The sequence below is a fragment of the Oryctolagus cuniculus genome, chromosome 11 (genome assembly GCF_051225735.1).
Source record: "Oryctolagus cuniculus isolate XC-2025 breed Fujian yellow rabbit chromosome 11, ASM5122573v1, whole genome shotgun sequence".
NCBI lineage: Eukaryota > Metazoa > Chordata > Mammalia > Lagomorpha > Leporidae > Oryctolagus > Oryctolagus cuniculus.
In genome coordinates, this window is record NC_142877.1 from 108,981,908 (window position 1) to 109,006,370 (window position 24,463).

Consider the following 24,463-nt stretch of genomic DNA (forward strand, 5'->3'; position numbering starts at 1 on the left):
CTATTAGTGAGTATTAGGAGGCTGGAAAGACACAATGTAAATGTTTCTTTAAGCTCCTGGAACTGAGTCTTTGTTAGCTTGGATTATTGGTAGGCACTTGGGATTGGAGAGGCAGACATAGCTTCTTGCCCCGAGCTGCTTAACATTTAGTGGGAAGATGGATATGCAGATAACGACTATAATATTTTAAAATGACTGCATAGTGGGAATACGAGCGATGTGAGGCAGAAGACACAAAAAACCCAGGTTGTCTTCTGAACAGGATTGTGGCATACTTGGTTCAAGCCAAGCTATTCTTTGAGCTCCCACTGAATCCCGGGCGTTTCTCTAAACCGTAAACAGCTACTTTAGATGTAGTGAGTACGGTATCAGGAAAGAAGCTGTGATGTTACATTTCAAATCTGAATGACAACAAGGGGCCACCTACTGGGTGATCCAGGAGACAGACGTTGCAGGGTGAGAGAATGTCAGCTGCACTTACTCCCAAGTAGGAAATTTGGCATGTCCGAGGAACCCGAGGAAGACTGTTGTGTCTGGAACCTGAAAGTGATGGGGAGAGTGGAACACGATGAGGTGGGCAGAGGCCAGGGGACAGAGGGATTGTAAATCACAGTCAGGAGATTTCTTAGGAAGAGGAAAACCACTTGGGGGTGAACTCCTTTTTAAAAGGATGATTTCTTGTGGACCTTTGAAGGCTTTCACCCATTTCCTGTTTTATTCTCTAAGCACTGCTCAAGAACAGTAGGACAAGTTTGTCTAGAAAAGCTTTTGTGATAATTATAATCCATCCTGTCACAGAGACAGGACCAGTCAAAATCTATAAACACTGCAGGACACTTCTCTTTTCTAAATTAGAATTTCCACTTTTCAGTTTAATACTTCTGTCTTTTGTGGTTTGTTTATTTTCATCTACTTGGAAGGCAGTGACAGAGACAGAGACAGAGAGAGACCTTCCATCCACTGGTTCACTTCCCAGATGCCTGCAACATTCAGGGCTGGGCCCAACCAAAGCCAGAAGCCCAAACTCCATCTGGGTCTCCCACCTGGGTGGCAGGGACCCAAGCACTTGAGCCATCGTCTGCTGCCTCCCAGTATGCTTTCGCAGGAAGCTAGATTGGAAGTGGAGGTGCTGAACTTCAATTGGCAAAGCACTCCAATGTAGGATATCGGTATCCCAAGTTGGCTAAAACCCAGTATGCTACAGCGCCTGTCCTGATACTTTGGAATTTTTTTTTTTAACTCCACCTCTCCCTTTTAAATATTTATTTTATTTGTTTGAGAGGCAGAGTGACAGAGGGAAAGACAGATAAAGGGATCTTCCATCTGTTGGATCACTGCTTACATGACTGCAGTGGCTGGGGCTGAGCCAAGCGAAAGGAATCTGGAACTCCATCAGGTCTCTGATGGGGGTGGCAGGGGCCTAAGCAATTGGGCCATTTTCTGCTTTACCAGGTCCATGAACAGGGATCTAGATCAGACAGAGTAGCCAGGACTGGAACTGGCACCCACACTCATATAGTATGCCAGAGTCGCAAATGGCAGCCTAACCCACTGTGTCACAGTGCTGACCTCCCAAAACTCTTTATTCAGTTGCAAGAATAGTATCAAGGACATCCCACACTCTACCTTTTCTTCAGATTCACCTGTTATCATTTAGCTTTTTATTTTATTTTTTAAAGATTTACTTATTGGAAAGGCAGAGTTACACAGAGAGACAGAGTCAGAGAGAGAGCTTCCATCTGCTGGTTCACTCCCTAAATGGCTGCAACAGCCAGAGCTGAGCCAGGAGCTTCTTCCAGGTCTCTCATGTGGATGCCAGGACCCCAAACACTTGGCCATCTTCTGCTGCTTTCTTATCTTATTTTTTTTAAGATTTATTTTATTTATTTGAAAGGCAGAGTTACAAAAAGAGGTAGAGACAGAGGTCTTCCATCCACTGGTTCACTCCCCAGATGGCTGCAACAGACAGGGCTGGGCTTGGCTGGAGCCAGAAGCCAGGAGCTTCTTCTGGGTCCCCCATGTGGTTGCAGGGGCCCGAAGACCTGGGCCGTCCTCTGCTGCCTTCCCAGGTGCGCCAACAGGGAGCTGGATCAGAAATGGAGCAGCTGGAAATGGGATGCTACCGCTGCAGGCCTTGGCTCAACCCGCTGCGCCACAGCGCTGGTCCCTTCTCTGCTCGTTCATTTGTGCCATTTGAGAGAAAGCTGCACAGATCATGATCCTTTATTCCTAATATAAACACATTTATCAACTTTAGTATATTTACATGGAAATATAGACGGTAGATTCAAGTATCATCACAATGTTGTCAGTTGTTCAATAATGTCCTTTGTGCCACATATTTTCTCCAGTGCAGAATCCAGTCTGGAATCTGTTGTACTCAGTTATTGTCTTAGTCTGTTTTGTGCTGCTCTAACAGAATGCCACAGACTGGGTAATTTATAATGAACAGAAACTTAATTTGGCTCATGGTTCTGCCAACTGGGCATTCTTAGATCAAGGGGCCAGCATCTGGTGAGGGCCTTCGTGCTGCACATAAAGTGATAGAAGGCCCAACATGAACAGGAGATCAAACTTGCTCCTTGGTGTCCTTCTAAAATTGGCATCAGTCCATCTGCCATTGCCTCTGAGAGGCAGCCCTCCTGACCTTAACACCTCCCATGGGCCCACCTTCCAACATTGTCACATTGAGGATTAAGTTTCTAAAACATGCTTTTCTGGGGGTATTTTACACCAGAGCACTTAGGCAGTCTCTTTTTATCTGGAACAGACATATCCTCAGCCTTCCTTTGTTTTATGTGGGATTGACTTGTTTTTGGAATTTACAACGTCTTTTTATTAAAATAAAATGATAGCTCGCACCTGCCAGGCACTTAATAGGAGCTGGAGTACTTGACAGAGACTTACTTCAGTTAAACTTCACAACAGTTCTGCAAGGTAGATACTGTCATTGTCCCTGCTTTACAAACGCGAAGTACACGCCCTGTCTCCAGTGGTCAGATATCGAGAATTGGGTGAGGAAGCCAGTCTGCCTAGCTCCAGAGTCTGTGTGCTTACTGCTTCAGTACATATGTGTTGTCATGGGTGTATCTTTGCAACCATGACCAGTGCAGCACCATCGCAGAGAGTCTGCTGCAGAAGAGAGTTTAAGAAATAAAGTTGGACACAAGCTGAGGAATCACAGGCAAATTAAAACGCATTTCTTTTTTTCTCCTTTATCTGTGGGGGGATACAGGACTAGCCCCTTGAGGCTCCTGTACCCATCCCCTTCTCTCTAAAATGTCAGTAATCATACTGTCATTCATTAAATCATAAGGATTTAGCCGGCACCACGGCTCAATAGGCTAATCCTCCACCTAGCAGCGCCGGCACACTGCGTTCCAGTCCCGGTCGGGGCACCGGATTCTGTCCTGGTTGCCCCTCTTCCAGGCCAGCTCTCTGCTGTGGCCGGGGAAGGCAGTAGAGGATGGCCCAAGTGCTTGGGCCCTGCACCCGCATGGGAGACCAGGAGAAGCATCTGGCTCCTGCCTTTGGATCAGCGCGGTGTGCCGGCTGCAGCGTGCCAGCCGTGGCGGCCATTGGAGGGTGAACCAACGGCAAAAGGAAGACCTTTTTCTCTGTCTCTCTCTCTCACTATCCACTCTGCCTGTCAAAAAAAACAAACAAATAAATAAATCATAAGGATTTAAGTACCTGCTGCATTCTAGTCATTGACCTCAGGAGGAATGATGTAATACTGTATTTATTATAAAATGGAACAGTACAATGAAAAATGTGACTATGAGAATACTTAATTTTCTCTAACTGTTGAGCCACTGTGGTATTAAAGGCTTTGCTTGGCATTATCATTGGACTTTACCTGTGGTCAGTGAATAAAACTTCCAGGAAAGATGAGCTGTGGTGTTTTTTAAAAAGTTGTTTGATTTGCTTGTTGAAGGTTAGGTAGATCTAAGTTTGTTGGTGTGAGAAACATTGCCTTTCTTAAAAAACATACAAACATTAGTCAGATTCCATTATTACTGACCTAAGAGGGAATCCAAAATAGTTTGCAAAGCAGTCTAATTACCACAGTAGCTTTATCCCCAGCTGACTTTTATGGGAAGCTAAGACCAGGAAAAGTAAGAGCAGGTGTGGGGGAACTTGCAGAAGACCCTTCACTCTGTGATGGGTCATCTTGCTTTTGGCTTTTGTGTTTCAGACAAGGCAAGAGTTCTGCCCTAGGTTAACAGCCAGCCTTGTTTATTTCTAGGGGAGCCTGCTTTTATTGTCCTGTTCTTTCTTCCCAAGTTTGTAATGCCCGAGATGATATTAGCAAGCAAATAATAACAACCGTCTATTTTGTGTTTACTCTGTGTCAAACACTATTCCAAGCACTCCACCTATATCACTAAATGAAATCTCATTCCAGCCCTGTGAGTTAGATATTGTTATGTATTGCCTATATGAGAAAGCAGATCTTTTTTTTTTAAAGATTTATTATTTGTTTACTTGAGAGAGTTAAAGACAAAGAGGGAGAGACAGAGAGAAAGGTCTTACAGGGCCGGTGCTGTGGTACAGTGGGTTACAGTCCTGGCCTGAAGTGCCGGCATCCCATATGGGTGCCGGTTCTAGTCCCAGCTGCTCCTCTTCCAATCCAGCTTTCTGCTATGGCCTAGGGAAGCAGTAGGAGATGGCTCAAGTCCTTGGGCCCCTGCACCCACGTGGGAGACCCAGAAGAAGCTCCTGGTTCTTGATCGGCACAGCTCCAGCCGTTACGGCCATTTGGGGAGTGAACCAATGAAAGGAAGACCTTTCTCTCTGTCTCTCCCTCTCACTGTCTGTAACTCTCTCAAATAAATAAATAAAATCTAAAAAAAAAAAAAAAAAAGAAAGGTTTTCCATCTGTTGGTTCACCCCCCAATTGGCTGCAGTGGTTGGAGCTGGGCTGGTCTGAAGCTAGGAGTTTCCTCCAGGTCTCCCACATGGGTGCAGGGGCTGGATCAGAGGTAGAGCTGCTGGGACTCGAACTAGTGCCCACATAGGATGTCAGTGCTGTGGATGGAGGCTTAACCTACTATGCCACAGTACTGGCCCAGACCATTTCTATATAGAATGCTGCAAGACGTTTTGGCTTCAAAGACCCTTTGGCTTCTGCTGGGACACACCAAGGCCCTGTTATAAAGTGGAGGCTTCTACCAACTCCTAGTTTCTGAACATTTTGAAGCTTTTACATTTTCTGTTACATCTTCTGGACCAAGAACTCTATCTCCAGTGAATTGTGATGGAGAGAGTAATTGCACACTGTTAAGCATGGCTGCCATGAACAGATTTAATTTCTTAAACTTGTCATGACACCTGATGAAACTGAAGTTGGATCATCTTAGCAATTCCTAACTGGAAGAAACCTTATCACTGGCCCAACCCTCAGTAAAATGAGGTGAAGAAGAGCAGATGTGAGGTGCATAAAGTCACACAGCCCCAAACCTTTAACTCCTGACTCCTTCACCTAGAGCTTTTTATTGTTTAAATCTTTGCCCTTTGCTGCCTTGTTAAACACAATTAAGAAATCCACCAAGTGTGCTATTAACAGTTATAGCTGTTAACCTAGTTCATAAACTCCTTGTGGATGAAAGCTTTTATTCATTTTTACTTGGAAAAAAAAGCCCAGGACTCTGCTCATCCGAGGTAGCTGTAATGGAGGAAGACAAGGACAGAGCAGTCTTAGCACAGTTATTACTTTGCAGGGAAATGATGGGGAAAAAATCATAATGTGGAAACAGCCTGAGAAATTTAAATGAGAGTATGACAAGGACCTGGGGTCCTAATAAGGTAGGTAGGCTTAGGCGGTAGATTCTCTGTTCCAGGGCTTGGATGTTGAAACTGCCAGGCCTGGAAACAGGTAGTGGTATCAGTTTGCAAATGTTCTGGTTGAAGCTGTACCAAATGGGATTCAGTGATTCTTATTTAGCTGACACTGAATGAATGCGTGTCAAATACTTGGCAGTAGCTTTAAGACACTGTCTCTGGCTTGTTAAGGAGGTTCGGAAGTAGTCACAGATGAAAATAACTAGAGACTAAGAGCTCTCATGGGGATGCAGGAGATGTGCTGCAGACACACAGGAGCGCCATGGATTCTGGCCAGAGGGTAAAGGGGCGACTTCCTGGGAAAAGGTGTCATTTTCCAAGAAATGCCAACACTAGGAAGTAAAATGCTGGCAGAAAGAGAGAAAGCATGCTGCAGGGGAGAGTGAGCATTCTACTTAGGGTTGGGATCTGGTGGCAGTAGAAGGGTTAGAAAGTCCCCTTTCCTCTGTCCCCTTGATGCAAGGGTTTGAGTCTGTTGTGTAGCCTGTCTACACAGGTTGGCTTTGGGGTTCTAGTGTAAAGTGAACATCTCTCCAAGGCTCCCTGGCAGTTCTGCTCCAGCCCTTGCCCTGCAGTCTGTAGAGGCAGGCTCTGCCTTAGCAGATTTTCTGTTTGCAAAAGCAGTGGGCTGGGCAGGGTTCATTTCTGTAAGCGGCAGGACTGGAGAGAGGTTAAGTGAGGCAAGGTACAAATGCCTTGCACCCTTGATCCTTAGTAAATCCCTCTCAGGTTCATTTTTGTTCCTGAGAAATTTTTTAAGAAATGTCTCTTTCTTGCATCAAAGGCTAGAACCCTCCACTCCCCTCAGTCCTGACCATGCCTCTCCTTTCTTGCGCTTTCTCAGCCATGTCTTGTTTTCCCCTCTCTCACCTGCCAGCTTCCAGCACACACAATTTTAGGTAACGGGACTTGAGGAGCGCGAGAGCAGGGTCCTTTCTGCCATGTTTGCTGTTCCTTTTCCAAGTGCCTTGTACCCAGTAAATGCTCAAGAAGTGCACTGACGTTACCAGAGAAGCCGTGTAGGCATCTCCAGGCCCGGTGTGTGTAGTGGGGGTTTTGTGTTCTGGTGGCTCTCCGAGTGCTTTATTTCTCATCGTGCAGGCTGGTTCAGGTGTAAAGGACTCCGTGAACTCTTCCTGTCATTATTGTCCATTTAGGATTTCAGGTGCCTTTCTCACCGGGGACAGGTTTCCCTTTCAGTGTCAACTGACACCACACTCGTATCAGGGCCAGCTCCCTCACGGGCCTGGCTGGTCCTCCTGGGCCCCGGCCCGGGCACCTTGTGGGCCCCTGATCTTCTTTCTGGGTCACGCTTAGGTCCAGCTGCCCTTCGCTGGGATGCAATCCGATGCCCCAGAAACAGCACTGGAGTAGAACCAAGGGACTTGTTTTATGGCGTAGTAAGTCCTCTTGTCCCTCTGAGTGTGTCCACCGCCTGTAAACTGGGACCCCAGGTGCCTGTGTGCTCCTGGGTTATGGTGCGTACTTGGTCAGTTGTCAAGTACAAAACGAGTAGGAGGTTTTACCTTCACATCAGGGCAGTTCATATGCCAGTGGAGAGGAGGAGGCTAGAGACTTGCCAGCCAGAGATTCTAGTCAGTCTTTCGTCTCTTCCAGGAGGCTCACAGCAAGAAGAGACTGATGTCAGAAATGTTTCATTGAAAACAAAGCAATAGGAACAGCAATCACAGCTACCACTAGCTCTGTGTTAAGCACTTCAGTCAAATTAATCCCTTTCAGTCTTTAAACAACTCTGTGAGGGCATTCTTTCAGGCTGGTTTCACTGATGAGCTAGGTGGTTAAGTGACCTCCCCAAGGTCACATTCAAAAAGACAGATGAACAGTTTGACCCCGGAGCCCCACCCTCTTACCTTCCCATTTTTAGCAACCCAGGAGGAGAGAGAATATGTGTGTTACACCTGTTGTTTTAAGGATCTGTCATTGGTTATAACTGCCCCATATTCAACATGAACATGTCATGAGTCAGCTCACACCTGTGGAACCCCGGAAGGAAGTCAACCTTGATGCCTAGTGACAACCTCACCAGGCAAGATCCTCATCCGGGCGCCTTTTCAGTCCTGCAACATTGGCGGAAGTACTGCAGAATACTGACCTGACCGGGGTCTGTTTGTCTGTGCAGGTGCTATCTCTTTTGTCCAGACTCAAGTGACACACAATGCCCTTCCATGGAGAGAAGCAGTGTGTGGGCGAGGACCAGCCAAGCGACTCGGACTCTTCAAGGTTTTCGGAAAGCATGGCTTCACTCAGCGACTATGAGTGCTCCCGGCAGAGTTTTACGAGCGACTCCTCCAGCAAATCCAGCTCTCCTGCTTGTGAGCCAGTGGAGGAACCCGGGCTCAGGCTGGGGGTGGGGCTGGGTGCTCTTAGATGCGTCCCTCGGATTTGCTAACTCAGAGGGCTGAGAGCAAAACACAGGCTGCCCCTCCTTTCTACATGTGTCAGAACAGCACTGCAGAGGCACTGTGCGGGTTTTTTGGACACGCTTTCCGGAAATAAATAGCTGCTGAAGTCTACAACCTACTGATTTTCATTGGATTACTGATTTGCTTTCTTTTTTGCCATAAACCAGGCCCCCAGCCTTGTCTATCTGCTCTTGCAAATTGTGGAAAGCCCTTCTGTTTTGGATACCTCTCAAGGATAAATTCAGATTGATTGTCTGATTGGTTCTCATTTTCATTGAAGCAAACTTGCCTTTGTTGAAAAGTCAGGCAGGAAATGAAATAACCTAAAGAGTTTCCTGCTGATTTCAAAATCTGTGTGCAAATCACCCCCAGAAAGTTGCCCCAAGGAGAATTACCACACTAGAGATGGCAGAAGAAATTGAAAGAGTGGCCACAGCAAGGGGAGATCTGTTCCTTTTTGTGTTTGTGTGGAAACTAGAGTTGGGTAAAGCTGGTGTGTTTGCCCTTTAAAAACAAAAAGCAATGTTTTATTTATTTGAAAGGCAGAGAGGCAGAGATGTCTCATCTGCTGCTTTACTCCCCACATGTCCACAACAGGTAGGGATGGGCTGGACCAAAACTAGGAACTAGAAACTCAGTGCAGGCTCCCACATAGGTGGCAGGAACCAGATATTTGAGCCATCATTGATGCCTTAGCCAGAAGCTAGAATGGGGAGCAGAGCGGGCGCTCAAACCCAGGCACTCTGGTGCAGGTGCAGGTATCCTAACTGGCATCTTAGCTGCTATGCTAATTGTCTGCCTATCTTTTTTTTTTTTTTTTAATGTTAGTTTTTTCAATGACTTGTTTAGAAAGTATAACTGACAAAACAAATGCAGACAAAAGCAACTAATGTTTAATACCCAGTGTCCATTTTTTTAAAAGATTTATTTTTTATTTATTTGAAAGACGGTTACAGAGAGAGGTAGAGACAGAGATAGAGGTCTTCCATCTGATGGTTCATTCCGCAATTGGCTGCAACTGCCAGAACTGCGCTGATCAGGAGCCAGGAGCCAGGAGCTTCTTCCAGGTCTCCCATGCGGGTACAGGGGCCCAAGGACTTGGACCATCTTCTACTGCTATCCCAGGCCATAGCAGAGAGCTGGATTAGAAGAGGAGCAGCCGGGACTAGAACTGGCACCCAAATGGGATGCTGGAGCCTCAGGCCAGGGCTTTAACCAGCTGCGCCACAGTGCCGCCCCCCCACCCACTCAGTGTCTATTTTTAAAAGTTTGTTCATTTTTATTTATTTTAAATTTTTATGTTCTCACTTTTAAGAAATTGGGAAAATGCATAAAAGTGTAGAGGGAATAAAAATTCCCTGTAATATCACCCAAAGAGAACTGGTAGTGCTTAGCTGTATTGTTACCCTTTGCACAGATGTACGTGTGTACATACTTGGATGTGTCGACTCTTAACGGTATTCATGGTAATTTTATTTATTTTTAAAGATTTATTTATTTGAGAGACGGAGAGGGAGAGAGATCTCCCATCTGCTGGTTCACTGCCGAGGTGGCTGCAACAGCTGGTCTGGGCCAGACTGAAGCCAGGAGCCCAGAACTCCATCCAAGTCTCCCACATGGGCACTGGAGCTGTCATCTGCTGGCTCCCAGGGTGCACGTTAGCAGGAAGCTGGGTTGGACATGGAGCAGCCTGGACTTGAATTGGCACTCTGATATGTGATGCTGCCAGTTTAACCTTCTGCGCCACAATCCGAGCCCCTCGTGAATTTTTTTTTAAGTTTTATTTTCTTTTTTATGATCAGTATGTGTTTTTATTTTTTAAAGATTTATTTATTTATTTGAAAGGCAGAGAGAGAGAGAGAAAGAGAGAGATCTTTAGTCTGCTGGTATACTCCCCAGATGGCTATAACAGCCAGGATGGGACTGTGCCAGGCTGAAGCTAGGAGCCAGGAGCTTCTTCCAGGTCTCCCACGGGGTTGGCAGGTGCCCAAACGCTTGGGCCATCTTCTGTTGCTTTCCCCAGGCCATTAGCAGGGAGCTGGATCAGAAATGGAGTAGCCAGGGTTTGAACTGGCGCCCACATGAGATGCCCCTCTCATGATAATTTTGAACATTTTTTTATGACTGCCTACTACTTCATCAAGTAAATATAACATAAATTTACTTAACCATTGATTTATCATTAGATGTTTAATTAGTTTTCACTCTTTCTGCTGTTATAGTTCTTTATGCACATTTTGGTGCATAAAGACTTTCTGTTCCTTGGGATGTCTTTGGATTATTGAACCACAGTATATAGACATTTAAAAGGAGAATCAGGTGGAGTTGGTAAAAGAGTGAACAGCAGCCACCCCAGGTTTCTGTGCCTTTACTCACTCTTTGGGTAGGGTTGCTGCATCTGACAACAGGGAACCCAGGCTTCCTGAAGAAGAGTTTCACTAACTCTGGTTATCATCTATTTCCTCCCCCTGCCACCACCCTGCTTCCTGCTGCTTCTCCTTTTTAAAAATAAGTTAGGTAGCAAAGTGTTGCTTGTCCGTGCAGTTGCTTGAGGTTATGATTTTTAATTCACAGAAGCTAAACATTGATTTTCAAAAGTCACAATTTATTGGAACAATTTCTTAGTGTAATCTTTAGAAATATCTCAAATTCTGTACTTACTAATTCCTACCAAGAGTAGATTATCTAATTTCTAGGATTTATTTTATTTTACTTTATTTATGTATATTTATTGAGTTCTATGTTTTACCTAAATTATCTCATTTAATCATGTTAGGGCAACCCTATAAGGAGGTAAACCATGCCTCAATTAAGTTAAATGATAACTTACCAGCTAGCAAAATTTAGGATTGAACCCTAAGTATCATGCTATACTGACTATACTTTCATAGTTTATAGTTTTAGGTAATCAGTTATTTCATACTGAGCCTATTTGTTAAATTAAGAATTATTAAGAATTCTAAATTCAAGAATAAAGTCTTATCATTTTCTTGTATAATACATGTAATAAGTGCAGATACACTAGGTACTAAAAAATAGGTGATGTAATTTTTAAAATTAACTTATGTTATGTTTACTATGTTAGTAAGATTGTCTCAGAAACAGTCTTACTAATTTATTGTTGAATACAGAGAATTTATTGTCAAATACAATAACTGAAGCCATGAAAGGAGTTCTTAAATTTTTTAAAGTCTTCATTAAGTTAGTACATCCACCTATTTTTGTATAGATACTTCAAAAAAATGGAAAATGAATGAATATTATAAAACATTATTCGTGGATTTTGGCCGGCGCCGTGGCTCAATAGGCTAATCCTCCACCTTGCGGCGCCGGCACACCGGGTTCTAGTCCCGGTTGGGGTGCCGGATTCTGTCCCGGTTGCCCCTCTTCCAGGCCAGCTCTCTGCTATGGCCAGGGAGTGCAGTGGAGGATGGCCCAGGTGCTTGGGCCCTGCACCCCATGGGAGACCAGGAAAAGCACCTGGCTCCTGGCTCCTGCCATCGGATCAGTGCGGTGCGCCAGCTGCAGCAGCGGCCATTGGAGGGTGAACCAACGGCAAAGGAAGACTTTCTCTCTCTGTCTCTCTCTCTCACTGTCCACTCTGCCTGTCAAAAATAAAAATTAAAAAAAAAAATAAAAAAAAACATTATTCGTGGATTTAAAAATGTTTGTACCAAAATAACCTTACCATTTAATTCTGTTTTCCATGGACTTTTTGAAGTACTTTTGTATATTCTCTTTACTTGTGAAATCCTAGAATATACATCGAAATAAATTAAACCTTGTGAGTGTCAGGAGGCTTCACGGGGTGACAGTGTTTCTTCCACGTCATTTACTGACTTTTGTTTTTCTTTCAGCAATGAGCCCTCCTAGGGTGGTAACCTTTGATGAAGTTATGGCTGCAGCCAGGAATTTATCAAACATGACTCTTGCTCATGAAATTGCTGTAAATGAGAACTTCGAGCTGAAACAAGATGCCCTCCCAGAGAACAGGTAATCTGGAGGTGTTTGTTGTATATAAACCATGTTGAAGAGTCTATATGTATGTGTATGTGTGTATGTGTGAGAGAGAGAGAGAGAGAGAGGGAGGGAGGGAGGGAGAGAGAAACACTATACATGTATACATGTGTTCATACTGAGTCCTGGAAGTTCTTCCACAATATTCACAGGGGAGAAACAGTATTTAGCTCTCTAATAAGGTCTTCTTTGTAAATAAATGCATTTAGGGTACATGTTACCATCATCCTTAGACCTTAGCTCACATGTTACTTCCTCAGGGAAGCTTTTTCTGATGGTCCTGGACCCCTGGACCACATTGAATTCTTTTGCTGAAGACTCATAGCTCCCAGTGCCTCCCTTTTGATAAGAGGATTTATAATCTAATGCTTTGTGTCAGTTTCACGTGTGTGTTTGTTCTTCTGAATTGCCAAAGCGCTAAGAATAGGCAGTGCAGAAGCATTTGGAGATAGGGATCCCAGCTGCAAGGGGGAGTTCTGGTGAATTTCAGCCGCAGGGACTTGGTCGAGAGCCATCTCCTTCCATCCTACCTCAGTTTCTCTGGCATCAGTGGCTCACAACCAAGAGCAGAGAAGGCTAGAGCCCATTCCTACAGATAGGTTACCTTTAGAGCTTAAGTTGGCTCACAGATAATGGCATGGAATTCTCTAGTTCACAGTACCAGTTAAGATGTTCCCTATATCAGTTAAGATCAACTTATAATATTTGATCCCATTTAGAACTTTCTTGTTCCCTTTAACATAGCAAAATAAGCAAAGATAATAGCTTCCCTTTTTAAAGCTGAATTGTAATCCTCCTGGATTATATTCAAGTTGCTCATAATAATCGCTAATATTTTAAAAAATCACAGGCTAATGTAGGCGTAACTGGTTTTCTTGGTGGCTGCATTTTGCTGTGATCCTGTAGCCCAGCTCTGTTGCTGCATCCGTGGGCTCCATCATCTGCGACCTGGACTCTTTCGGTCCAAATCGGTGGTCCCGTCTTCGATCTTCGTTCTCCCCCCACCCCACCCCCAGCCCACCCTCGGTATCCAAACAGTAGGCGTGTGAGCTTTCTGAAGAGAGGATCCCGTCAGATAATTTCTTTGCTTTAGACCTCTCAGTGGTTTTCTGTTACACATAAAATAAAAACCCAGACTTTTGCTTCTGGCCTGGGACGCCCTACTTCCCCGACCCCGTCTCGTAGTGCTTCACCCCTGCTTGCAGTACTTCAGGCATGCTGGCCTCATTCCTGACCTCAGAGTATCCCAAGTCCGGTCCTGTCTCAGGGCCTCGTCCCCTTCCTCCTTGTTCTTTCCCTGGATTGGCTGTTTTCTTCCTCCCGTTTGAGTCTGTACTCAGGGTCACTGCCTTAGAGAAGCTTTCTTCAGCCTCCTAGCAAAATCAGTAGCCTTTCTATCCCTGGCCACTGGGCCACTGCACTGTCTCACTCTGTCTACCCCATAGCTGTGAAACTGGCACACTCACTTTCCTCTGTTTCTGTCTTTCTGTCCTTGCTAACATACAAGCTTTTTGAGGATGGAGGTTTTCTTCCCACTGCCTAAAGCAAGGCCTAGTGTATGCTGGATGTTCAGTAAACATTTATTTACTGAATAATAAAAATTAATTTTTAAAGTTAACATCAGTTAACAGTTTGGCAGTATCTGTATTTTAAATCCAAAAGGTGTGGGTACAGGTCAGGTAAAGGCACATTAGGATCAGACAGACCCTAGGATTGGAATCTTGGCACTGGGGTGATCATGTTCCCCAGAATAAAAATGGGTACTACGCTCTTCAGTTCAAATGTATGCTCATTGCATAAAAGTACCTTATACATAAGTGCTTGAGACTATAGAGAATATTAATCTCTCTGGAAACACTTCAGAGTGAAGACACACTGCCTTTGCTTAAAAATGAAGTAGCGTACTCTGCAACCACAGCTGTTGATGTTGACGTGCCCTCCACAATGTTCAAGCTGATCCTTTTCAGCATCTGGCCAACTCTCATACTTTATAGAATCTATTCTCGGAGGGGAAAACCTGCTAAAATCTGTAAGGTTCTGACACCGGTCAGAAATGACTTTAAAAATGATTTGATTGTGGGGGGCAGGTGTTTAGACCAGCGCTTAATCTACTGGCTGGGAGGCCTGCATGTCATGTCTATTGCAATGCCTGGGTTTTTGTCCCAGCTCTGTCCGTGATTGCAGCTTCTTACCAATGTGCAACCTGAGAAGCAACAAGTAGTTGGGACCCTGCCACCCATGTGGGAGACCTGGTTTAGTTCCTGGTTTGGGGCTTTGGCCTGGCCCAGTCTTAGTCAATGTGAGCATTTAGAGAATGAACCAGTGAATGGTACTATCTGTCTCTCCCTCTCAGGTAAATAAATAAATTAATATGTAATAAATTATTTGGTTATATCCACTTCCTGTGCCACCCCTCCCCTCAACTTGTCTAGGAAATTAAAGAGCTGAAATGCTTACAGCCTTTAGGAAAGCTTATTTTATTTTTAAAAGATTTATTTATTTGAGAGGCAGAGTTACAGAGAGACAGAGAGAGAGGTCTTCCCTCCTCTGGTTTACTCACAAATGGCCACAATGGTCCGAAGCCAAAAGCCAGGAGCCAGGAGCTTCTTCCTGGTCTCTCATATGGGTGCAGGGGCCCAGGCACTTGAGTCATCTTCCACTGCTTTCCCTGGTGCATTAGCAGGGAGCTGCATTGCAAGTGGGACAATCAGAACTCGAACTGGTGCCCATAAGGGATGCTGGTGTCACAGGCAGAGGCTTAACCTACTACACCACAGCATTTAAACCCCAGTATCCCTTAGGGAGCTCTAAACTTGTTTTAGCCTGTTTGCTGTTGGTCCATTCAAGCTAGGTGTGTGCAGCTTGTAGCGAGTGAAAGTTCATCCTGGCAGTATTTGCCTTTCTCATTGTTCTGGAGTTGCCCAGGGAAGGCTCAGACATGAGAAGTGGCATTTATGTTGAATGAATCCCCTCAGGCGACCAGAATAAGTTTTAGGACTTAAAGTTGCTGAGTTAAATAATATTTGCAGTTATAGAAATAGTTTTAACCTATGCTCTTCAGGAAGCTGATTTTCATCTCTCATAGCATTATCATGCTTAGCCATTTGTAATCTAAGAAGAAAAATTGGGGGCCAACATTGTGGCATAGTGGATAAAGCCACCAGCTGTGACACCCCCATCCCATATGGATGCTGATTCAATTCCTGGCTGCTCCACTTTCAATCCAGCTCCCTGCTGGGAAAGCCGCGGAGGATGGCCCAAGTGCTAAGGCCACCTGGGAGACCCAGAAGAAACTGCTGGCTCCTGGCTTCAGCCCAACCCACTCTTTAGTTGTTGCTGCCATCTTGGGAGTGAACCAGCAGATGGAAGATTTGTCTGTCTCTCCTTCTCTCTCTGTAACTCTGCCTTTCAAATACATAAATAAATCTTAGAAGAAGAAAAGTTAGGAGATATGTTGAGCCATAAAATTATCAATTTATTCACCGTGTATTTGTCAGGCATTCACTATATGTCAGTCACTGTGCTAGGCACGATGGCAGGTACTTATGATCCGTGTGGGAGAGGTGCTTAGCTCTGTGGGGAAAAGAGAGCTATCAGTAATTACACTTCAGGGAAATATAAGATTTGCTAAAAGTTGTTGCAAGATGCCCTAGGAGTCCAGCAGCAATGTGTATGAATGTGCTTCCATTTTGGGACATTGACATAAGGGGTGAACCAAGGTGGCCACCTCTTCTATTGTGAGCTGTTCCTGGAGACTTCTATTTCAGCAGTGTGGTCTGGCTAACTTTAAATGGGACATCTAAGCCGCAGCTGGCAGTCATTCAGATGCATGTCTCCTTGGGGCCAGTCTGTTCTATCCTGTGTCATGAAACTCTAGTTGTTGAGCAAAGAGCAACTTTGCCGTCCTCATCCCCCAAATCTAGAATCTGTTTAGAAAAGTAGCTTGGTAAATTATGGTCTCTCCTTAGGACAGAATTTTATAAACTTATTGAACACTCTACTAAGGAAGTATTTTAAAAACCTAGGGAAAAAAGGACAGAATAAAAATGAAAAAAAAAAAGTATAGGACATTATATATACTGGTTACTCTTAACTATGGTAAAACAATGATTGGATATGGAAAATGTGTCAGAAGATTAATAATGGGATTATGGGCAAGTTTTATTCTGTCTTTTCCCCTCTGTTTTCTAAGATGTCTGTAATTAGCATGTTTATTATTACTAGTGAAATAACGCTTATTTAAACATAGTCTGTTTCTTCGCTGCAGCTTGGCTGGCCGAGTGAAGCATATTGTGCACCAGGCCTTCTGGGACGTCTTGGAATCAGAGCTGAGTGCCGAACCTCCTGAGTATGAACATGCCATCAAACTGTTTGAAGAAATCAGAGAGGTCAGTGATTCTGTTTGTGTTCATCAGTGTCTTTGTGCATCTGAGTGCTCTTACAGAATACCATAGACTGGTGGCTTATCAACAGTAGAAACTCCTTTCTCACAGTTTGGGAGGCATGGTCAAGGTCAAGGTTCCAGCGGATTCTGTGTCTGATGAGGGCCCACTTCTTGGTTCTTAGACGGCACCTTCTCCATGTCTTCTCATGTGGTGGGAGGAGCAGGGTTGCTCTCTAGGTTATTTATTTATTTTTATTGTTATTTCACAAAGGCACTGATCCCATTCATGAGGACTCCACACACGTGACCTTATCATGTCCTACAGGCCCCACCTCTGAATACTGTCCCTTTGAGGAATGGGTTTCAATAAATGAAGTTTGGAGGAACACAGACTTTCAGACTATAGCAATTAAGGGTTTTTTTTTTTTTCACTAAAGACTGTTATATACCCTCTAGATTTGGCTGTTGTTTTTGAAAAACAAGCGAGTTATATCACTGGTAGCATTTTCCCCTGCACTTCCTGCAGTGGGGTGAAGGCCAAGAGGAGAGGGCAGTGGACAGATCAGGGTGATGCGTAGGGCACAGAGTCCTCATGTAGCTGGGAGCACAGACTTTCAAGCCGACAGATGTGGTTTAGGGATGGACTCTGTCTTTAAGTCTCAGTTTCCTGAGTATTTACAGGGCATGTCTAAGAATTAAATGAGATGCCTGTTGAAATCTTAGCTAACATTTGCCAGGCACTTGCTCTATACCAAGTACTAGATTATTTATTTACCCTTACCATAATGCTATGAGGTAGTTCCTCCTGTTATTCTTATTTTGTGTAAAGAAACCAAGTCCCCTGAGTCACCCAGGTCATACAGCTTTAGAAAGTGGAGAGGAATTTGAACAGGCCCCTCCAGCTCAGAAACTGTGCCCCTGATTTTGTGCTGTGTGTATCGGTACAGTGTCTGTTGTGTCCTGAATACTCAATAAATAGGTTGCTCATTTAACGCAATTTGTCTTCAAAAACTTTATGAAAAAAGTTGTGCATGAATTTTAAAGTATTTTGCATCAAAACTAACTTATCCTTTCATTTAGCTTTCCATAAACTTTTTGAAGTCCCTTTGCATATAGTCAATATTTTATATGTAAAACATGTCAAACCTGATGGACCTGGGGGCATTTTCTTCTGCCTTTTTTTAAAGAGTTCTTTTGGAGCCATGATCTGCACCTTGTTCTTGCCTTCTCTGCACTGTTTACCCGTAGACTTCCCCAAGTGGTTTTAGTGATACAGCTTCCTTGCCAATTGTTTTCATCCCCGACAGGATCTGCCAGTTTTCCTGGTAGAGGCCTTTTAATGAGAATGCAGGGCTGTCTTTTTAGAGTTCAGATGCCGGAGTGCTTCTCTGGTCCACCACTCAGTCTGTGTCAACCTCTGTGGCATCCAGGGCACGAAAAGATGGACAGGGGGCCTGACGTCCAAGTCACTGAAATGAAAGGCGACAGCCTTCACTCATGAAACAGTGCTGTTAATCTTGCTTTCCTTCCCTGTGCAGATTCTTCTCTCTTTTCTGACTCCTGGAGGCAACCGGCTTCGTAACCAGATCTGTGAGGTTTTGGACCCAGACCTCATCAGGCAGCAGGCCGAGCACAATGCTGTCGACATCCAAGGCCTGGCCAACTATATCATCAGTACGATGGGTAAACTGTGTGCTCCCGTGCGAGATGACGACATCAGAGAGCTAAAGGCTACTGGCAACATCGTGGAAGGGCTGAGGTTAGTACTTCTGCTGCCTGCATTTTCTTCCAGTATCTTTTGAGTTCATTCAAAAGGGAACTGTGGGCATCAGGGAACCAGAATAATAACTGATATCCCAAAGGAATTCTTGATCCTAGAAGAAAACCAAATAAGCAGGGAGCAAGTCAATAATTTACTTTGTGCCTAGAGATTTCAGGTAGAATGATCTCCGTGTTTGTTGGTTTTATGTAGGCCCTGGGAGTGAAGCGCCTCAGTCTGTTTTATGCCACTGTAGCAGAACACCTGAGACTGGGTAATTTATAAAGAACAGACAGGTGTTTCTTACAGTCTTGGAGACTGGGAAATCCTGGGTTGAGGAGCCTGCTTCTGCCAAGCGAGTTATATCACCATCCCATGGTGGAGGTAGAATGGCACGAGAACAGGCACGCACGCATGAGGTGGGAATAATGTCGGACTTCATTTTGTAACAGACCCACTCTCACCATAACAAAGTCACTCCCACGATTAGAATATTAATCCATTTATGAGGCTAGAGCCCTTATGACCTCTTCATCTCTTAAGGGTCCCACCTCTCAACACTGTTGCATTGGAAGTTAATTTTCCAACCAGTGAACGTGGGAGGACAGATTCAAACCACAGCATGCAGTGATATGGAAAATAGGTATAATCCCAGACAGCCACAAGTTTACAGTCCAGCAGTGAGACAGACAGACCTCGAATAAGCCATTACCAATTTGCTAAGTGCTATGGAAGGGGAAGTAGAGGGCTGAGATTCCAGCAGGTGTCTTAATCTAGTCAAGGAAGACTTCTTCGCTAGTTGGGGTCACTAGCTGTTATAACACATAAACTCTGAATTCTCAGGAATCTAACTGATAAAAATCTGTTCCATATTCATATCCCAGGCCAATCCTGGAGTTCTTAGCCATTTACATGTTTTTAAAGGACCCTTGTCCTTGGCTCCATACTTGCCCACATCCTCAGAATCTGTTCATTCAGCTAGTAAATGGCAAGAGACCATAAGAATGGCATACCCACTCTGCAGCTACCTCATCCTGCAAGAATCAGTCTCTTAACCGTGACTCGTCAGAAGGTCCCACCTGGATAGGGGGCCAGTTGCTCTAGCACAGTGAGCGAAGCTGCCACCTGTAGTGGCAGTTCAACTCCTGCTCTTCCACTTCTGATCTGACTCCCTGCTAGCGTGCCTGTGAAGACAAAGGAAATGGCCCATGGGCCCCTGCCACCCATGTGGGAGACCCAGATGGAGTGCTGAGCTCCTGGCTTCTTTCTGGACCTAGCCCCAGCTGTTGTGGCTGTTTGGGGAGCGAGCTAGTAGATGGAAGATAACTCTCTCTCTCCCTCTCTATCATTCTGCCTTTCAAATAAATAAATCTTAAAAAGATAAAAGTGGGCCCAGGAATGGTAGTTGCTTTTGAAAGCACACTTTGCAGTTATAATTCTGCAGAGAGGGGACGTGGGCCTCTTGTGCTCAGCTAGCCGCCTGTGCTGCTGCTCCCCTTGGGAAGTGTATGTGAAGTCCTGAGAATCTCCTCTGCCTGTGCATCAACAGCAACTTCCTGTGACCCTAAGTGAAACAGGAGTCAGCAACGCTTTTTGCTCTAGAGGAGTTTTTCTCCTTTTAAGCATGAATACAACAATTTTAAGAATTGGGGTGTTTTTTTTTTATGAAGATTAATTTTATTTATTTGAGAGGTGGAGTTACAGATAGTGAGAGAGAGAGAGAGAAAGGTCTTCCTTCCATTGGTTCACTCCCCAAGTGGCCGCAATGGCCGGAGCTCCGCCAATCTGAAGCCAGAAGCCAGGTGCTTCTTCCTGGTCTCCCATCTGGGTGCAGGGATGGGCCATCTTCTACTGCTTTCCCAGGCCACAGCAGAGAGCTGGATTGGAAGAGGAGCATCCGGGACTAGAACCGGCAACCATATGGGATGCCGGCCCCGCAAGCCCCAAGAATTGAGTTTCATGTATCAGTTGGGAACATTAGAACGAAGCTGGTGTGCATGTAGCAAGTAACTTACTTTGTGACCTTGGGCAAATTGATGGCCTCTCAAGGTGACACTTGCTATAAAATGAGTATGAGTTGTGCTCAATTCTGGCTGATGGTGATGCTTGGTGAGGGATCCTTTCTTCCAGTTCCTTTGTTACCTGTGAATGATATCAAATCTACAGTCTTGGTCTTTATTGAGCATCTACTGGGTGCCACTGCTCCTGCACTACACATTCATTATCTCATTGACTGTTCACCACTTCCCTCCAAGGTTGATGCTGTCCTCTTGTTTCACAGATGAGGAAACTTGAGGCTCAAGGAGATGGGGGTAGTTTATGCATAGCCACCAATCTGGTCATTGGTAAAGCTGGATTTGCACACAGGGCTGCCCAGCTCTGAAATGAAGTATGTTTCCTTTGGAGCTCCACCACCCATCCTTCCTTTCTTCCACTATTTGTTTCCTTATTCCCTTGTGAATAAAAACCACATGTACTATGTTCAGATACCTTGAGATTTCAGGGCTTTCAAATGGACATCCTTCTTGAAGTTTTCTTCTATCGTTGCTAAGATACGCTTCTTAGCTGTCTTCCTGTCAGTTTATGACTGGATGTAACGGGTCAGCTGGAGGTCTTAAGTCTGCTGAAGTAAATAACTCTTGCGATCTATGGAACATATTTGCTACACAAAAGCATGACCTTCTCTGCTGAGTGACCTTGCCAAATGGCAATTGGAGTTTGGGGGATGTTTCCCTTTTCCAGCCTGTAACCTAGGTAATAGTTAATGAATTTTGGCTTAGCTCCTTAATCACCTCTCTATTTTCATTCTAAAATTTATAGACAAATATTTCATGTCCTGGACCTCATGAAAATGGACATGGCCAATTTTACAATTAGGAGCCTTAGACCACACCTTCAACGCCAGTTGGTGGAATATGAGAGAACCAAGTTCCAGGAAATTTTGGAAGAAACTCCAAGTAAGTATACTATAATGTGTATTTATATTGAAGTTGGGTGTCAATATGATACCTAGATAAAGAATTTTGACCTTGCTGTGAAACATCTTTTGACCTTATAAAATGACATAACAAAATTTACAGTTGTTTTCTCTGTTCCAAGTATGTACTTAGTACTATTGACTTCTTCATTCATTCAAGAAATATTTACTGAGCACCTGCTATATTCCAGAAACTGCTTAGGTGGTACGGTTTATGTAGATAACAAAATGGAATAAAGTTGCATTCCCAAGGAGCTGAGATTCTAGTAGGCATGACTAATAAGCAAGCATATTTTCAAACATATTAAGTTCTGTAAAGAAAAACAGCATAAGGACATCAACAGTAATAGCATAGAAAAGAGTGTAAGGGGAGACTTCTTGATGAGATACACTGGGGAGGCCTCTTTAATAAGGAACCCTTGAGCAAGGTTTGCAAAAACAGTGAGAAAGAGTGTGTGAAAAATCTGAGAGAAGGAACATTCTAGCCAGAGGGAGCTGCAAGTACAAAGACCTGAGACAGAATCTTGCTTGTGAAGTTTGATAAATGCAAGACAGACACTGTGGCTGAAGCAGGGTAGGTAAGGGAAGAGTGATGGGAGATGAGGCTGAGGGAGGCAGACAGAGACAGGTCTCCTAGGCCCCTGGTAATAACCAGAGGAGTAGATTTCAGTCCAAGTATGATGGAAAGTTATTGGAGAGTTCTAAGTTGGGAAGTGACATCTGATATTAATTTTTGAAAATACGGTCATGAGCCGCATGACATTTCTGCCAACAGACCCATACCTGATGGAGAGCCTGGAAGATTATCATGCAGTGATGTCATAGCCATCTTAGTTTGCATAAGTACATTTTCTGAGGTTTGTGCCTTACAGTGCATTTCTAGGAACAGTCCCAGGTGACCATACCAGGGCAGATAACAAATTGTTGAGAGCAAAGAGGGGAGCAGTTGCTCAGGCAGGAAATAGTGATGTCGTGTCCTACGTGGTAGTGGTGGAAGAGTAGATTTGCTGGCGTTTAGTAAGGGGGAACAAAGAGGAGCTTGGAATACGTTTAAGGTTCTTGGTCTGGGCAACTGGGTGGATGGTGGTGTATTTTAGTGAGATGAGAGAGACAAGGGAGAAGGGGGATGGGAAATGATGGAGGATAAGAAGTCAGTTTCAGATATATGATCTTTCAGATCTGGCTTGACATCAATGTGGAGATGGACATTGGCATTTAGATAGAAGAAACTGGAGTGGAGAGGAATTGTATGAACTATGGGTGTACAATTAGGAATCATCAATATGTTGTATACAAGGGGTCTTCTAAAAATTCATGAAAATTATCTTTTAATTTCATTTTCCCACCGCTTTTTGAGGTACCCTTGTATAAAGCCATGGAACTAGATAGCTTATCACGGGCTAGGCACCTTACATGCATTAACTGATGTAACCCTTACACCACCAATGGGAAGTCTTCTCCCCCACTTTTATGGATGAGGAAGCTGTCGGCAGGAAGAGGTTAAATTACTTCCCTGCATAACATAGATTGTAAGACATGGAGTTGGGACTGAGCTCGGCAGCTGGCCCTGCAGTCCATGCCCTTATTTATCCCTGGATTATACTGGGTGACACAGCCTGGGCAGCGAGTGTAGATGTTGAAGGGGACTGGCCTGGGACACTCCAGCATCTGCAGGTTGAGATGAGGAGGAGGATGCAGCAATGGGGACTGTGAAGGAGTAGCCCGAGAAGGAGTATGGAGGTCAGGAGTCAGTGAGTCCTACAAGGCAAGTGAAGACATGTTTGAAGCAGGTGGATGTGAGAGGGGGTGGTAGGTGCTGTCAGGTGGTGAGGAAGGAGGAAGGCTAAGGCTTGACCATCCAATAGTAACCATGTGAAGACCGTTGGTAACCATGGGAGAGCAGTTTCAGTGGACTTGTGGGCCTGGAACCCAGACTGGAGGGAGATCAGGGAAGAACGGAAGTAGAGGAAGTATGACCTCACTGAATCCTCACTGTTACCAACTACCCGGTGAGCTAAGTGCAGTTATCCCCAGTGGGGGACTGAAGTGTCAGGTGTTGCATTGCCGGCAAGAGGCTCACTGGCAGAGCCTTGGCACCACAATTCATTAACCACATCCGAACAGAGTTACGTGATCCTCTGCCACCCCTCTATAGACTGAACTTTTCTGCCAAAATAGTGAACAAACCAAGTGCCACTTCAGACAGAGCTGTGGCAGGCAGGAAAGCATCCAGGGTAAAGGGCGTGGAGAGCCACATGAGGAATGGTCGCTGAAGCCGGCCACGTTCTGCTTGGTACCAAGGAGACTCAGGTGGGCCAGGCACCACCCCACCCATTGACAGAAGTGCAGACTTTGGTTAAGCTCTGTGGTGATGACCAGGAGCCATAGGAAGGAAGCCCCAGCCAGTCTGACCTTCTTAACAGTTGGAGCTCTTTAAACTTTGGAATGGGCCTCTGTGTTGCCTCTATGTTGCTAGTACTGGAATGGGCCTCTATGTTGCTAGTGCTAGCTAACGTATCTGAGCATTTGTTACTTGCCAAGTCCTTACTGTGTGCCAAACAGTTAACATTATTACTTCATTTAGGCCTCACAGTAGCCCTGAGAGGTTGGTAGTATTATCACCCCCTATTTATAGATGAGGAAATGGAGGTTTGGGCACATACCCTAGGGGCCTACAAGCAAGTAGTAGAGCCTGGATGGCCAGTGTTGGCCTTTGCATCACAGCGTGTGCATTTACACAGCGTGCAGCACTGTCTGACCTCAAGCAACATTGCATCTGCCTGTGGGGGATATTCCATCTGCTAGTTCACTAGCCAAATGCCTGCAATGGTTGGGGCTGGACCAGGCTGAAGCTAGGCGCCTGAAACTCCATCCAGATCTCCCATGTGGGTGGCAGGGGCCCAAATGCTTGGGCCATCTTCTGCTGCTTTCCCAGGTGCATTAGCAGGGAGCTGGAACAGAAGTGGAGCAGCAGGACTTGAAATGGCATGCATATTAGATGCCAGTGTTGCAGGCAAAGGCTTAACCTCCTGTACCACAATGCAGGCCGAAAGGCTCAA

The 24,463-nt window shown here is 44.8% G+C and overlaps 1 protein-coding gene across 2 annotated transcripts in view; it reads left to right on the plus strand.

Annotated features, from left to right (window-relative positions):
* The window catches only part of TCP11L2 (t-complex 11 like 2), a 45,930-nt gene that overhangs the window by 2,359 nt on the left and 19,108 nt on the right, over positions 1–24,463 (plus strand). For both annotated transcript variants that reach the window (XM_002711428.6, XM_089307580.1), the window contains exons 2-6: positions 7,985–8,177; positions 12,125–12,260; positions 16,552–16,672; positions 18,207–18,427; positions 21,248–21,384. In XM_002711428.6, coding sequence (XP_002711474.2) covers positions 8,021–8,177; positions 12,125–12,260; positions 16,552–16,672; positions 18,207–18,427; positions 21,248–21,384 — 772 coding nt within the window. In that variant the 5' untranslated portion in view covers positions 7,985–8,020. The remainder of the gene's footprint in view (positions 1–7,984; positions 8,178–12,124; positions 12,261–16,551; positions 16,673–18,206; positions 18,428–21,247; positions 21,385–24,463) is intronic.